Below are 14,832 nucleotides of genomic sequence, written 5' to 3' on the forward strand. Positions count from 1 at the left end.
TCATCAAATACCGTTTTAGCAGCAGCTTAGATATTTTATACCCAGCATCTCACCCTCCTGCCTGGTCCCTTTATGTCTATCCAACAGTGCAACCATCACAGCCCTACTCCCCCTTTCACATCTCCCAAGAAAATGAAACTCCAAAATTTGAAAAACCATCCAAAATAATTACATTCATTGTTGTAACTTAAAACTTCATTTGAAGTTCCTTCTGTTGTGACTTTAAAAAGTTTAAGCAGCTATATATAGCAAATTGGAAGACTCAAACAGGAGTCTACTACAGATTGTAACATAAATCTTTACAGAAAATGTTTTCTACCGTTTCCCGCTTTTTTATTTGTTTATCAATTAATTCTGCTATCTGAAGTATGTTTGAAACAGGTTACTTCAGGTGCAATGAGCACTTCAAACCTTCAAACCTTCTGGGAAACAGCTCTGTGTGTTCAGTCTGCTGTGTACATGGCCATGTACAATGAAATAAGTAAATTCAAACCACATTTCACTATACAGCTTTTGTACTGTCACCACAGAACTAGGGCATACATTGTGTCGTCGTGTGTAGTTTGACAAGTGGTTTGTCAGAGATACTGTTGATTGATTTCTGATGTTCCACACTCCTTAGACATCTCCTTATACACTCATTTACACACTCACACTGTTCCCTAAGCACTGCTGACATTACCATAGCTCAGTTGTCCACTCCAGCTACCATAAAGTATACAAACTAGTGTGAAAGAAAACACAAAAGCAGAAACAAGTAGAAGGCAACTGCTACAGACTTGAGCAGATGTGCTGAAAATTTGTGCTCTCTGTTAGTTGCAGCTTTGTCAAACATGTTTTAGAAGACTGAATCTGATGAAGCTCTGAACTTCTGGTGAAGTTCCAGAACATTGCTCTTTTATCAGCAAGGGTCTACAAGAATGCCTCAGTCTACACAGGCTACACTGTTTTGTCTTCCTGTTGGGGACAGCAGGATCCTCCCTAGATCCTACAAGTCACTTAGAATTTAATAAAAAGTATGCTTCAATTGAAGTGAATCATGATGCCTGCAGCCTAAATCTTCCTAAACACCTTTTATAGTCAGGAGAGACAGAGAAACTCCTTCAGGGCAAGGCTTAGAGCACCTGCAGATGGGCTCTTGCTCAAAACAACCTCCAAGTAGAAGCCTCTTTCTGCTCTGACTTCTAGAGAAAAACTATGGACATGAAACTTTAGTTTTTTTTAATTTCTCTGCTCCCTGATACTCTTATCTCAAGGACCTGATCTGACAGAGACACTTTGTTAGAACTTTGATGAGCACTTTCAGAAAACTATCGCTCAATAGAGCTTCACCACACATGATTTTTGTGCAGCAGTCACCTCCCACAAAGATCAGTTCCCATGCAATAGTATCTTTAATGCAGTCACATAAGCCTGAAGTGAATTATGATCTATTGTACTTCTGAATAGCTTTCAGGAAGGGGGAAGAACTGTTGTCATTCTCTGTCTTCCTATCCTATAAAAAATGAAGACAAGAGCTGGAAATTCTTCAAAAACACGCACCTGATATGAAGTGAGTGTGAAACATAGAGCATCTGGTTGCCCTGATCCAGCTCCTGTGAATGGAGTTCATTTATTCATTCTCGTTGATCCAAGCAATGGACTTCAATATCAGTGTTTCATACCAAATAACATTTTCGAAGCTAATTTTGAAATAATATAATGGATGAAGAACATATGCTAAGTACCTTTTTAAAAAGCATTTAGGGTATACTTCCAATTCCTTTTTATCAATATGGCCCAAAGGCTCCAAACTCATCAACTGTGTATGCAAAATGTGGCATGGAACAGATTTCCTATCATTCAAAGGCACTGGAAATCATTCTTAACACCCAAGACAAGTGTTATAGAATAGAATGTTCAACAAAGATGCATCCAAGGAGAAATGTGTACAATAAAGTACATCCTCAAGTCCTGAGGTAATTCATTTGGAAAGCTACAAAGGCTTAATCTGTTCATTATTTTAGTAATTTCTGTTGAACTTAGTATGTTATAACCCTTCTACAGGATATTTCAAAGAGGTCTGTCTGATTTTTATGTTCTGCCATTCTATTCCATATGTTTTTTTTATTTGTTTCTATAACAAAATCTATAGATTTAATCCTTTTTAAGTTCATTTACCCGCACTCAAAAAACAAGGGCAAAGAGTTGCACCTTGCAGTAATTACGAGTACAGAAGAACAATTAAAGCAAAAAAACCTGCTGGCACTGATTTTCATATGTTATCCCAGCTCTCTGAGATGAAACTTACACCTCACAGCATTTGCCAAAAAACTGTGCAGTGTTCTACTGTATAATGACTTATGCTGTGAAGCAAGAGATCTTTGTGATCTATGATCTCTGATGGGAAGATTGTAAAAGTGAAACATGCATAGTACCTGCAAAAATGCAATACAGATGTCTAATAATATAATCATGCACACTGTTATTTCCTATAAAGAAGCTGCCCAGCATTATTTTGCCGTTTTGTAATGACTGAATGCTTTTTTAAGGAAAAGCAAACATTTTTTACAGACCGAAAGTTTTTTAAAATTCAGATTTTACCTTTCCATAGCCTCAAATCGCATTCCAGTTAATCGTTTAACTCTGTGGCTCCCTGGAAACTGTCGCCTCAGTTCCTGAAGACAAAACTATACAAAGAAACAAAAATACTATTGTGAATATAATTATCTTCACAGAGGCTAGAAGAAAAAAATAGACCCAAAAAAAAAAAAAAAAAAAAAAAGGCCTTGGCTCATAGTTCAACTACCTGCCATTCCAGTTCTGAGTAAAAGTAAACATCAACTTTCGAAATTAGTAAAAAAATGCATTGATAAAGAGAAGGTTGGAAATTGAAATTCTGTCTGTTAGATGACTAATTTTAAGAAGTATCTTCCATACAGGGCATTAGATTGTCAGGCCCCCTTGGAAATAGTTATTTGCCCAGAAAATTACACTCACCTACTGAAACACTTCTGACACTATTTAAACTTGAATGTTATTTAGTCGCCCCACAGTGACACAAGACAGTAAAAAAAACAAAGACAGTAAGAGTTAAAGTGATACTTCTTTAATAAATGGATATTTCACAATGGAACAAACTATGCTAATACAATGCTCTTTGTTTATTTTTAAAATAAAACTTTGAAATCCAAAGAAAATGTTTGCCACTGGCTTGGGTACAGCCTGCTGGCAGAAGAGGCATAATTTTAAATGCCTGAAATCAATGAGACACCTGGGCTGGATAAAAAGAATTCATCACAGGCAGATTTTTCTGGATTAGCAAGAGGATGTTTGGTAGAAGGACTGAGTCACAACTTCCCCACAGCACACTAACTTGTAACCATATCATGAGTGTCACTAAATAGCCTTGTAAAGTTAGTAGCTGACTCATGACAGTGGGAGGCAGGACAGTCCACAGGCTCTCAAAACAGACCAGTGGTGTGTATCATGTTAAAAGCTTCACACTGAATCCTTCTCTCCCAGGCACTTATTTATGTAACTCAACTTAGAAACTTGTTCTTCAGACCTAAGGTTCTAGTAGAGGTATACCTACATAATCTGTTCCATCTCATTAAATCCATTGGTCAAAGGGAAAAGTACAAATCAGTTACAGTTAGTAGGATCCCTCTTTGTTTCTGTAGATAAACAGGTTGCTAGAAAACATCCAAGAGGAATATTTGCATCTCTCCCACATGCTAATAGAAGAGAGAAAAGCAACAGTGGCCAAAGCTGTGAAGCTTAGCCTCTTGCAAGAACAGACCATTTTCATCACAATCAACTTAATTTGCAATGAACCAAGATCTTTACAACACAATTTCAGATAGAAAGGCTCAGGTTTAGCACAGAAATTGCTTACTGGCACTTTGAGTGATGTCTAGGTGAACTGCTGTTGCTCTAGTCATAAAAAACTACATGTACTTAGCAGCATGTTACATGATGTCTGAATTAATCTCTGACCATTCTTAAGAGACAGGAAAATTTACACGAAACTCCAGAAAAGTAGATTCAATCCAGCTTTTAAAATCCAGTCAACCTTGTAGACTTTAAAAAGAACTTTTGCATACAATAAATCCATCCTGTGCTCAAGTGATCAGTGAACCCTGAAGGAGAGTGACTTTTATAAACACATATACTAAAATAAAAATGTACTAATAGCAAAAGTTGTAACAATACTAAATGGATGGACTTTCACATCTAAAAAATCCTCACTGACAATATGAAAGTAGTGCTCAAGTGCAGGAGTAATGCAAGACCAGAATTATTCACATTAGATCTCACTACACAACCATTACTCAACTCAACACTGCAGACCAGGGGCCAAATCTACTCCTGTAGATTAAGCTACCAGACACAATGAAGTGACAGGAAAAGTTGTAAGAAAGTCATGAACAACTCACTGTAACACTGATAAAACCAAAGGTGCATGAATAAACTAAGCCAGCTGTATCTTCAAAATGTTCTGAATTCAGCAGCACTGAATGTCCTCTTTTTAAATGGGACTTGTAATCCCCATAATAATTTATTTTATTGAGGACTGGTTTTTCACCATGTCAATAATTTACTTGTGAGATTATTTCAGAATTCTCAGTTACAATGGCAAACATAATTTGAATGTGAAACTTCAACTTGCACTTAATTTGCTTTCTAACTTTTTAAACATCAGACAAAGACAGAGAAATATAAAGCTGGACCTCAGCAGGTAAAACACTGGTAAATGCAAGTGCTGCCAACAAGAGGTGATTGCACTAAACCACCTGCATGAACTACGGGCTGGCTGCAGCAGGGGCATGCACTACACACGGGCTTTTTGTGCAGGACAGAAAGGACAAATAATAAATGGAGGAAAGAAAATTAAAAAAACAAGTCAGAGAAATAACACTGAAAATTACCTCAGCTTCTCATTTGAAGTAGATGATACCTATCCCCCTAAGCAAAATGCATCCCAGCTGTCAAAAGCTCACTGCTAAAAAACAGAAGGGCCAAAGCTATTTGTCTACTTTGGAGCTACAGCTGTAGTAAAATGCCACAGATTACTTATTTGAATCAACTACTTCTTTATTAAAAATCAATCAAATTAAAAAATAAAAAATCAGTCTAATGCTTTTAATCTCATTCCTGAGCTGCATATAAAATGTTGCATTCCCTCAGCTCAAGCAGTATTCCTTAAAGGGCACATACACTGAAATTTAAACTCCCTGCCAGGGTTAGTGAAAACAAAGAGTGTTTCACAACTGATCTTTCAACACTGGCTCCGTCAACAATTTTGTGAAAGTCTTCTTTAAAAGACCCTGAAAATAAAGACCAAATCTGTTTTACATATAAATCAGGACACAGAAATGTATTTATTTAAACAGTAAGTCTATTTGGTATTTTTTTAACAAACAGCTATAATACAACAGTATGTTCTTCTGAGGGACAAAAGAGAGGGAAGTTCAGTAGGTTCACAAGTTCAAAGTCCTGTACTATATTTTCCAGCATATTCCATTTCACCATATATATTTATGGGATGCCAGATACCCTGTCTAGTTATGCCTACTTTCAAACTGCCCTGCTCCTAACTTCATCCTCTAGTCTGACTCTTTGCATTTAAGTTTTACCCACATGGCATCACATGAACCTCAAAGATTTTATGAAGTATTTTGTCATCTGACAGAGAACAAGGCACTGGAGGAGTAACTGCCACAAAAGACCTGGGGCCCTGAAAATGGATTTTTACTTAGAATAAGATCAAGCTTGCTGGCTTTCAGGGCACAAGGTAAGCCTCTGTTTTCTTCTGACTGTTTTATGAAGAAGGGGTGAAAAGATTATTATAATTTTCCTGTAAGACAAACTTTTGCCTTCTCCTGTTTTTGCCTTTTAAGGATTAGCTAAGCTGACTGGGTTTGTTTGTTTGTTTGTTTCAGTGTCTTTTTATGTTTTTAATCTAACAAACAGGTTACAGTTCAAATTAAGCTAATTCTATCTCAATTTTTATTTATATCATTCAAATAAATTTGCAAACAAATTGACAAAACTCAAATACTGATTAACAATATTTTTAGCAAAGATCACCAAATAACTTGTATTACAAGGGACTTTTGGAGGTCCCTACTCAAACCAGAACATTTCCAAGGGAGTGCAGAGCCATATCTCAATCTATTTTTTAAGCATTTCCAAAGGAGATTCCACAGCTCCAATGTGCCACTTGTCATAATGCATTCACTAAGTTTTTCCTAATGTGTAAGTGGAATTTCCTTTGCTGCAGTTTATGCCCCATACTCATCTTTCGTTGCCCACCTTTGAAAGTACGTGACCACCTTCTTTATACCTTCCTTCCCATCAGTACATATTCAAAAATCCCTTCTTCAGTTTCCTAAGATTTAACACAGATCTCCCAGCCTTTCCTCATACATTATGCAGTCCAGCTCTTTATTTATCTTGAAGACCTGCTCAAATATGTCAGTGACTTTTTTGATGGTAGCCAACATGACATATAACATGATATGTAAGATGGGTCATTTTACCCATCAAAACATTCAGAAATATTCAGAAAACCAATATAATTTGAGAGGTTTTCAATAAACAAACACTCTCTGTACAATATGGCAACTTCAATATTATTCTTGACCTTTAGCCCATACCAGAGTAGCTGTAAATATTTTCATGGCTATTGGAAGAGATGTGATCTGTCTAAACAAAAGTTATGCCTTAGAGGAGGTAGGTGGTGGCAGTTTCTTCATAGCTGTGTATTTCTTGATAGATCTTCTTTCTACCAGTCCAAGCTATGGAGTTCAGAATATCCTGTAACTTCCAAAAAGCTATCTGGAAGAGACACCCAGGATGAATACACACAGTGTGAAAGAAAAGTCAACTTGAAAACTTACCAATGCCAAATCATCTCGACTGCAATCCAGGGCAGCAATCATCACCTGTTCATAAATTATCCAAACTGGACACAAAGAGACAACAAATGCAGATAATTAGTTTGGAGTTTGTTTAAGATAATAGGAAGCACCTATCATGTAAACAGGATTAATTAATTCTGTCTGTACATTTTTCCCCTTCTACTCCCATGAATCACAGCTGAAACACAAACAAATTAATAAACTGCTGGAATTAATCAAAAACTTATTTAAGCAATTTAGCTCTTTCAGTGCCAAAGTACTTTCTGACATCTTGAAAGGCAAAAAACCTCTAATTATCTATTTTTCCCAAAATTGTAACTGCCATGTTCTAGACAGATTCCTGTAAGGATTTGTTTCAATTTCTGTCACAATGCTGAAGAACAGAAAATCAGGCAAATAATATTTAAGTAACAATTTCAAATTAAGTTTTCACATTGCAGTCTAAATACTAAGCAAGCTAACAGTTCTTTCAGGTAATTTTTATGGCTGTTTTCACTACAGCCCACATTTGGGAAAGAAATAAACTCTTGGAATTCTGGAAGCCGGTTAGACTAGCAAAGTAATACATATTTCATCAACACCAGCACACACTAAAACACAATATAAATAGTGTTACATAAAATTGAGACTGAAAAAAGACAACCAAATCAGACAAAGAAACTTTTAAAATAATGATTGTTTACTTACTGTCATCTCCAAGTTTAGATGCATATTCATTAATTAACTCTTCTCCAACATCCACTATCTGTTCACTGTTTCGGTAGTTTTCTTCTCTCCATTTCCTCATTTTATCACGCATATCTGTGAGCAAAGAGGAGAAAAAAGTTGAGATTTTCAGCTAGTAATGGAATTTGAATGTGCATATGATAAGATACACACCTAAAGAATGGGATTAAAGAGCAACAAAGCTAAGAAAGTGATTTCTACTAATATTAAAAAAACTAGTAGAGAACAGGTCTCTGAAATCTGTGCTCATGCTCTAACATAATCAATTCAACTTCTAAGTTTGCAGTCTCTCAGGACAATAACATACACAGTAAAAAATGTATATATAGTTATCCAATAAATAATAAAATTTGTCCATTGTTAGGTAAAATGGGCTACAAAAGATTTCTCCCGAGTAGTTTCAAACATTTACAAACAACACTAAAAATGCATTTCTGCTACAGGTGGATAAATTTTCCCTTGAAATTTTAGAAAAACCATTAGAACTTCCACTCTGAAAGGAATCTACACAATCCTAGAGAAAGGAGCTTCAATAAAGGTACACTTGGATGAAGGCTTTCTACACCAGGAAAGTGTCCAAAGGTACAAAAAATATCACTGCTTACCTAAGCAAGATAGAAACTACAGTTTATTTTATTATTAGGATTTTTGTTTTAAGAGTACATTTAAGATCTCCAAGAGAGAAGGCATACTCATCAGGTCAGCCAGAGAACACTACCTTGCCTGAGCTTTACTTATGCTCTAGATCAGGAAATTGCTAATGTGATTTTATATACACATACATTTATATAAGCATAGCTGTTCTATACACAAGCACAAATTTTGAGAAAACTTAAGGAAAATAGTTTTCATTACTAGATAGTGGCTTTGCAAATAAGAAGATACTAGGAAAACTGTTGCTAGTATTTTTTTAAAACTTTACAACAGCTGGAAAAACAAATAGGGTGATAGATCTAAACACTGTCAGTTTTTCTTGCACTTCAAAACATGGAGTTAACGTACATGACAGTTAAAAATTAAGCACTGGAAGTTGTTTCATCTACCTGAAGTGATCTCAGATCACTCATAAGACTCTTATTGTGCTACATTTTGTGTTTTGAAATTCAACCAAAACCACCACAGGGTTACATTTCATATGCATGGGCAAAGTTAAATGGTTCTAGACATATGATGGTCCCTGGAAATTCAACGTTAGACGGCAAGAATGTGAGTGAACACAAACATTCACAAAAGCTGACAAGCTAAACGCCAAAAAATAAATAAGCTGTCTGATTTCCACCCACTCATTTACTTGGAAATTATCAATGCCTTCATTCCAGTGTGATTCCAAATGGAATAGTGTCTGAATTATGTATTAACAGACAGTACATCTATCATTCATCACACAAGTCCAACATTTACAGCAATGGAAAAAACCTTTAGGATAAAGAATAGAACATCATCTGATGAATGAAAGATTTATTAATTTAAGAAATACTGAATTTTGTGTAAAAGGCAGAAGAAAGAAACACTAAGAACTGCAGAAAAATATACAAGGTTTTTTACAATGTTGTCAAACAATGAATTTGCACTGAGAAATCTATCAAAGGAGTCAGACAATAAAGTCTTGAAGACAGATTTTAAGGCTGGGCACAAGCAATAAGGGATTTTAGAAGGGAAAAAAAAGCAAGGTAAAGAAACGTCTACGATTAATTACAAGTCTCCTGTCACCTATAGGCTGATGTTGAGCAATTGATACATTTGTTTTAGACTTGGGTGTTTCTAAATTGGCAGGCATGGCACATGTAAATCAAAATGTTACAAATTTTAAGGAATAGAGGCACTTGGAACAATGTTTGGTTTTGCTTAAAACCATACAAGAAGTCTACCTCAGGCCAGGAGACACAACCTGTGTTTCATTTTTGTGTCCTGTAAGGTGTCATTTCATTTGGCTTAAGCAACCAAACATGAAATAATCCTCCTATATTTACCTACACTTCCACTGATGAACTGTATCACAATTTTCAAGTCCTTGAGATCTAAAAGCACCTGATGAAATGAAGGAAATCACCACTTTGGGGCAGACAGGAATTGCAAACTCCAAAATGTCACCTTGGCATACAGCTGCTGCCATGGCAGTCACTCAGGGGCCCCGCAGCCATTACATTTCCAGAGCTCATTCGTATATTGATTCTCTGTTACATATTTATTGATTTGGCTATTGATTCTCTTTACATATATATTGATTTGTATATTGATTCTCTGTTACATATATTGATTCGTATATTGACTCTGTGTTACAGACACCAAATCTTCACCCACAGCAACAGCCCACCTCTGTGTACTCTCATCTGGCAGGTGCAGGCAGAGGCACAGGTGTCACAGCTGGCTGATGCAGATGCTGCCTTTAATCCTGGCAACTCTGCTGTCAAAAGGGCTTCAATTAAAAAAAAAATACAAACCAGCATTGCACCTTTGCCTGCCGTAAACACATAAATCCATATATAACACCCAAAGGAAACTGATCTGGCTCTTTGATTACAACTGAAAATTAGGAATAGCTAAAAGAAAGCAAAGACAACACAGAACACAACAAATCTACATCAAAAACCAGTTAATTTCACAGATTATTACAGAGATAAAATATTAGACTGTTTCCTATTTCCTAAAGACTTTCCATACAAACTAAATACGAATTCAGTTTCTAAGTCACAGAAAGGGAGTTTGTCACCTAAAGTGGACTCTAATGACTGGAGACATTAAAGATAGAAGTGCTCAGTTTTTACATTCATTTGGAGTTTTCTCTTTTTGTATGTAACATGTTCCCAGACACATACATTTGCAAGAAATATAAACACTGTTAAACTTCATCATATAAAGCATTTTATGATATTTTCAAAAATAATAAAGGGTTCCCTGAAAAATGCCTCACATGAACATGGCAATGAATACTTTGGTTTTTATGGTAAAGGAAGTGCCACTATTGAAGTAGTGCAATTTTTAATACAGAAAATAGCAATACTAATTTAAGAGAACTTAGGCAAGAAGTAAAGAACTTGGGAAAAAAACTTTAAAAATACTTTTTGCACTTTTTCAATTTATATCAAAAATAAAGCTAGTTTAAAGAATATGCCATAACTTTCTCTTTTTCATTTTGATATCCACTGAAAAGAATTACTGACTGAAACAAGAGTTGCCATGACAGCACTCAAAGATCCCCAAAAAGCTCAGCTGTTACAGCTGAAAGTTGCTGCTTCCCTTTAGCAGGGTGTGATGTGTTTAACACCATTATGCTGCTGTGCTAGGTTAAGAAAAGAAAACCTGGCTTATTCTGTCCAATTCTGACATTATGTTAGATGCAGTTTCTCAGAAAATAAATTGTTATTTTAATAGTTCTTGTTTGCAGATTGTGCTAATTTTACACTTGTGTACTGCTCCTAAAATTAAATTACATAGGTGTTTGCTCCTTTTAATATTTCCACTCATGGGACAAATTAATCTTTAATATATCATTGAAAATACGACAAATATTTATTCTATGAAGTTCTACATAGCTTAAGAAAGTCCTAGTAAGAGGCTGCACATCACCAGGTAGCAAGTGATGTGCAAGCCTACTACATCATGCTCCTTGGCTATACCTGCAGTTTTTGGCTTCCTGACACTCCACATAGTTTCTAATTCTTTGAGTTATGAAGGAAGCAGGAAATATGCCATTTTCTCTAGGATAATTAGTACCAGTATTAAAAAAAAAAAAAAAAAAAAAAAAAAAAAAAAAAAAGGAGCAACATAGCACCTTGTGTCAAGTAAACGAGCTTTACTGTAAAATATGTTACATAACATATAAGCTTCTCTTTCAATACCACAGCACTCTGTGGTATTGGATCATCTAAGTCCATTGATCAAGACCATGAAGTTAAACAAGATGTTTTCCTGCTACACAGATTTCCAAGTATACTTTAAAGCTTGAGATACAGCAACAAAGTAAAGAAAGAAAAATAAAAACAACAGCTCCCACACTGGAAAAAATAGATATTTTCAGTTATCTTTCCTAACCACCTCTTCCATGCATGTATCTAAAAAATTTAACCATGGTTAAACTTCTACCTCTGTCTCAAAGAACCTGAGTTCTGAGAAAAACAAAGCAAGGTACAAACTATTTCATTTGTTACATGTTATTCTTCTTTCCTAACCTTGAGTTGCAGATTCATCTTTAAGTAATGCGTAAGTATAAAATGTATTGTTTAGAAAAGCCTGGGTATATAAAGAACATATCAACCATACACCTGGTTTCACATAAATTAGGCATTTTAGAAAGACTCAAAATAAGCTACATAAAATTCCTAGAACTGTGTTCAAGTTCTTTGCTAGAAACTAGGTCACAACACTGCTGGGATCACCTCACTCATGAAAAACTTTGCTACATCAGGATCTGTTAAAGCCCACACAGAGAAAAGTTATCTTTTCTAAGAAGAGTCCTTGCACAGTCTGTTGCAGGACACCCTTTCAGCTTTACTTTTCATCTCTTGCAACAGAGAAAAAAATACAAAATTTTTCAAATGCATGCTTTCAAAGTGGAGACAGTCCCTTGCACCAACACACACCAGCCTTTCATTTGGATGTACACTTGAAGAGACAAACTGAGAAGTTGATATGATAAAACTTATCAGTTGGTCCTCCGAAATTTCTCATTCAACCCCACCCATATACAAAACTCTACACCTAGCACAGTGCCACAACTGTCAATCAGAACTCTTCAAAACAAAATGTGGAGAGCTAAATGTACAGAGACATGTCCACAGTGCATTACCTATTCTGTGAAAAAGCTCATTTCTCTTTTCCATCACTGATTCCCAAGAACAACAGGAAAAAAAAAAAACCAAAAATCAGACAACTAACTCCCTGCATTTTGTAACAACATCTGCTCAAGAAAAATAAACACTGGAAAATTTTTCAACACAAAGTGGTTTAGGGCACCTTCTGTGAAAATCTAACAATAACACCTATTAGATATATAATCTCCATCCAAGCTGAGCTTCACAAGTACTATACCTTCATTCAAGAGATATAAAAGAATGGTCAATCACGGTTTTCCCAACTAGCCTAATGACATCATGGTGATACAACCAAATACCAAAATTAACTATATATACTGATCTCCAGACACAGTGCAAGCTCACTTCTTCATCATTTTTAATTAAGTTACAGCACCATTTTCTTCAATACCAGCTAAAATTTTTTTTCTGAGATTAACGCAATTTGAGCCAAAGCCTGAATGTTTGAAATTCCATTTTATTTTGCTTCAATCCTACAGAAAGAGGTGCAGGAAAGACTGCATGGGCAGTATTTCAATGGGCAAGTTACTAGTATCTGTTAAAATATATCCTATCCAATGTTCCTCCAGTTAGCTACAAAACCAAACTAACCATTAATTCATGATCAGGGAATTATTCTAGTACTCAATTACTTCTTCACAGATTGGCAGTACATAAATGAAAACCCAAGTTCACACAGCTTCTTTCTGCATTATCTTCACTATAATGTTTGCAAGGCATGGTACATAGCTAAAGGTTCCCCTTCCATCGCCAAAATTATTATTATATACCATTCACTTATTCTTCATAGGAGACTGCAAAGGGCTCGAGTGCTTTCTTGTGCTCACACGTGAAAAAGGAGCCACTGAGAAGGCTGAGTAAAGCTCAAACAGTATTGCTTTATGGAAAATAAATCACCATTGTGACCGAACAGACGTGAAAGCTATTAAGACCCGGAGGGTGAGATTCTCAAAAACTTTTTGTCACTTCAGACCTTCGTGAAGTTTCCCCACAAACACTTAAGACAGAGTTTTACGAGAGTAGCAGGTAATTTGCAGTTCTCCAAAGGATGAACTATGGCACCAACTGCTGACCCTGCCCAGAGACCATTATCGCTGGTAAGCGCTGCAGCCAGCGGGAGAAGGCCGGGAAGCGGCGCCGGCCGGGCCCTGGGGACGCGGGGTCCGTCCCCGCTGAGAGAGGCGAGCGGGGCCGAGGGGAGCCGGGGGGAACCGGGGAGGGGATCGGGAAGCCGGGGAGGGGCTGGAGGGGCTGGGGGAGCCGGGGAGGGGCTGGCCCGCCCGCACCGGGGCAGCGGGGCCGCTCGGGGCCGGGTGCGGGTCACCGCCCAGGGACCTGCGGCGGCACCGAGGGACCGATACAGGTCGCCGCCTTTGCGGCCCGGCCGCCCGCAGCCCGAGGAGCCGGGGGCCGCCAGAACCGCCGCCCCTCGCTGCTGCTCCCCGGGCCTGGGTACGGCCGCCCGGCGCCGCCGGGGCCCGCCGCGCTCCGGGAGCGCCGCCCTCTGCCCGCGGCCGGGGGCCGGTGGGGCCGGGCACGGCCCCTGCCCCGGGCGGGGACCGCCGGCTGCGCGGCGTTACCTTCCCAAGTCACGTCGTACATCTCCGACACCTTCGCCATCTTGGCGGCCGCCCCGTGACGCACGCGGTGACGGCGCCGGCCGTCATTGGCGGGAGGGCGGGAGCGGGGCCGGAGCGGGGGGCGAGCCCGGGATGGTGCAAGGCCGGGATGGTGTGAGCCCGGGATGGTGCGAGCCCGGGATGGTGTGAGCCCGGAATGTGTGAGCCCGGGATGGTGCAAGGCCGGGATGGTGCGAGCCCGGGATGGTGCAAGGCCGGGATGGTGCGAGCCCGGGGATGGTGCGAGCCCGGGATGGTGTGAGCCCGGGATGGTGTAAACCCGGAATGTGTGAGCCTGGGATGGTGCGAGCCCGGGATGGTGCAAGGCCGGGATGGTGCGAGCCCGGGATGGTGTAAGGCCGGGATGGTGTGAGCCCGGGATGGTGTAAACCCGGGATGGTGTGAGCCCGGGGTGGTGTGAGCCCGGGATGGTGCGAGCCCGGGATGGTGCGAGCCCGGGATGGTGTAAATCCGGGATGGTGTAAACCCAGGATGGTTTGAGCCCGGGGATGGTGTGAGCCCGGGATGGTGTAAACCCGGGATGGTGCGAGCCCGGGATAGTGCGGGCCCGGGCTGCTGTGCGGGGCTCCTTCCGTCCCCTCCGTCCCCTCTGTCACCGTCGCGGCGGCCAGACAGGGCCTGGCCCCGCTGGAGGGAGCTGCCGAAGGGCCGCAGCGTCGGGCAGCGGGCCCTGTCCCCCGGGCCTGTGGGCTCTGTCAGCCCTTGCTCGCGTCGGGAGCGCGGTGACGGGACACCCGTGATCCCCCGTCC

General features: G+C 39.2%; 1 protein-coding gene across 1 annotated transcript in view; it reads right to left on the bottom strand.

Moving 5' to 3' along the window:
* Positions 1-14,533, bottom strand: part of EMC2 (ER membrane protein complex subunit 2) — a 36,858-nt gene extending 22,325 nt beyond the window's left edge. The window contains exons 1-4 of the mRNA XM_056483840.1: positions 14,023-14,533; positions 7,593-7,706; positions 6,885-6,949; positions 2,584-2,669 (exon numbers count right to left, since the gene is read on the bottom strand). Of these exons, the coding sequence (XP_056339815.1) occupies positions 2,584-2,669; positions 6,885-6,949; positions 7,593-7,706; positions 14,023-14,062 (305 nt within the window). The 5' untranslated portion in view covers positions 14,063-14,533. The remainder of the gene's footprint in view (positions 1-2,583; positions 2,670-6,884; positions 6,950-7,592; positions 7,707-14,022) is intronic.
* Between the last annotated feature and the right edge of the window lie 299 nt (positions 14,534-14,832).

The sequence above is a fragment of the Oenanthe melanoleuca genome, chromosome 2 (assembly GCF_029582105.1).
Source record: "Oenanthe melanoleuca isolate GR-GAL-2019-014 chromosome 2, OMel1.0, whole genome shotgun sequence".
Classification (NCBI taxonomy): Eukaryota; Metazoa; Chordata; class Aves; order Passeriformes; family Muscicapidae; genus Oenanthe; species Oenanthe melanoleuca.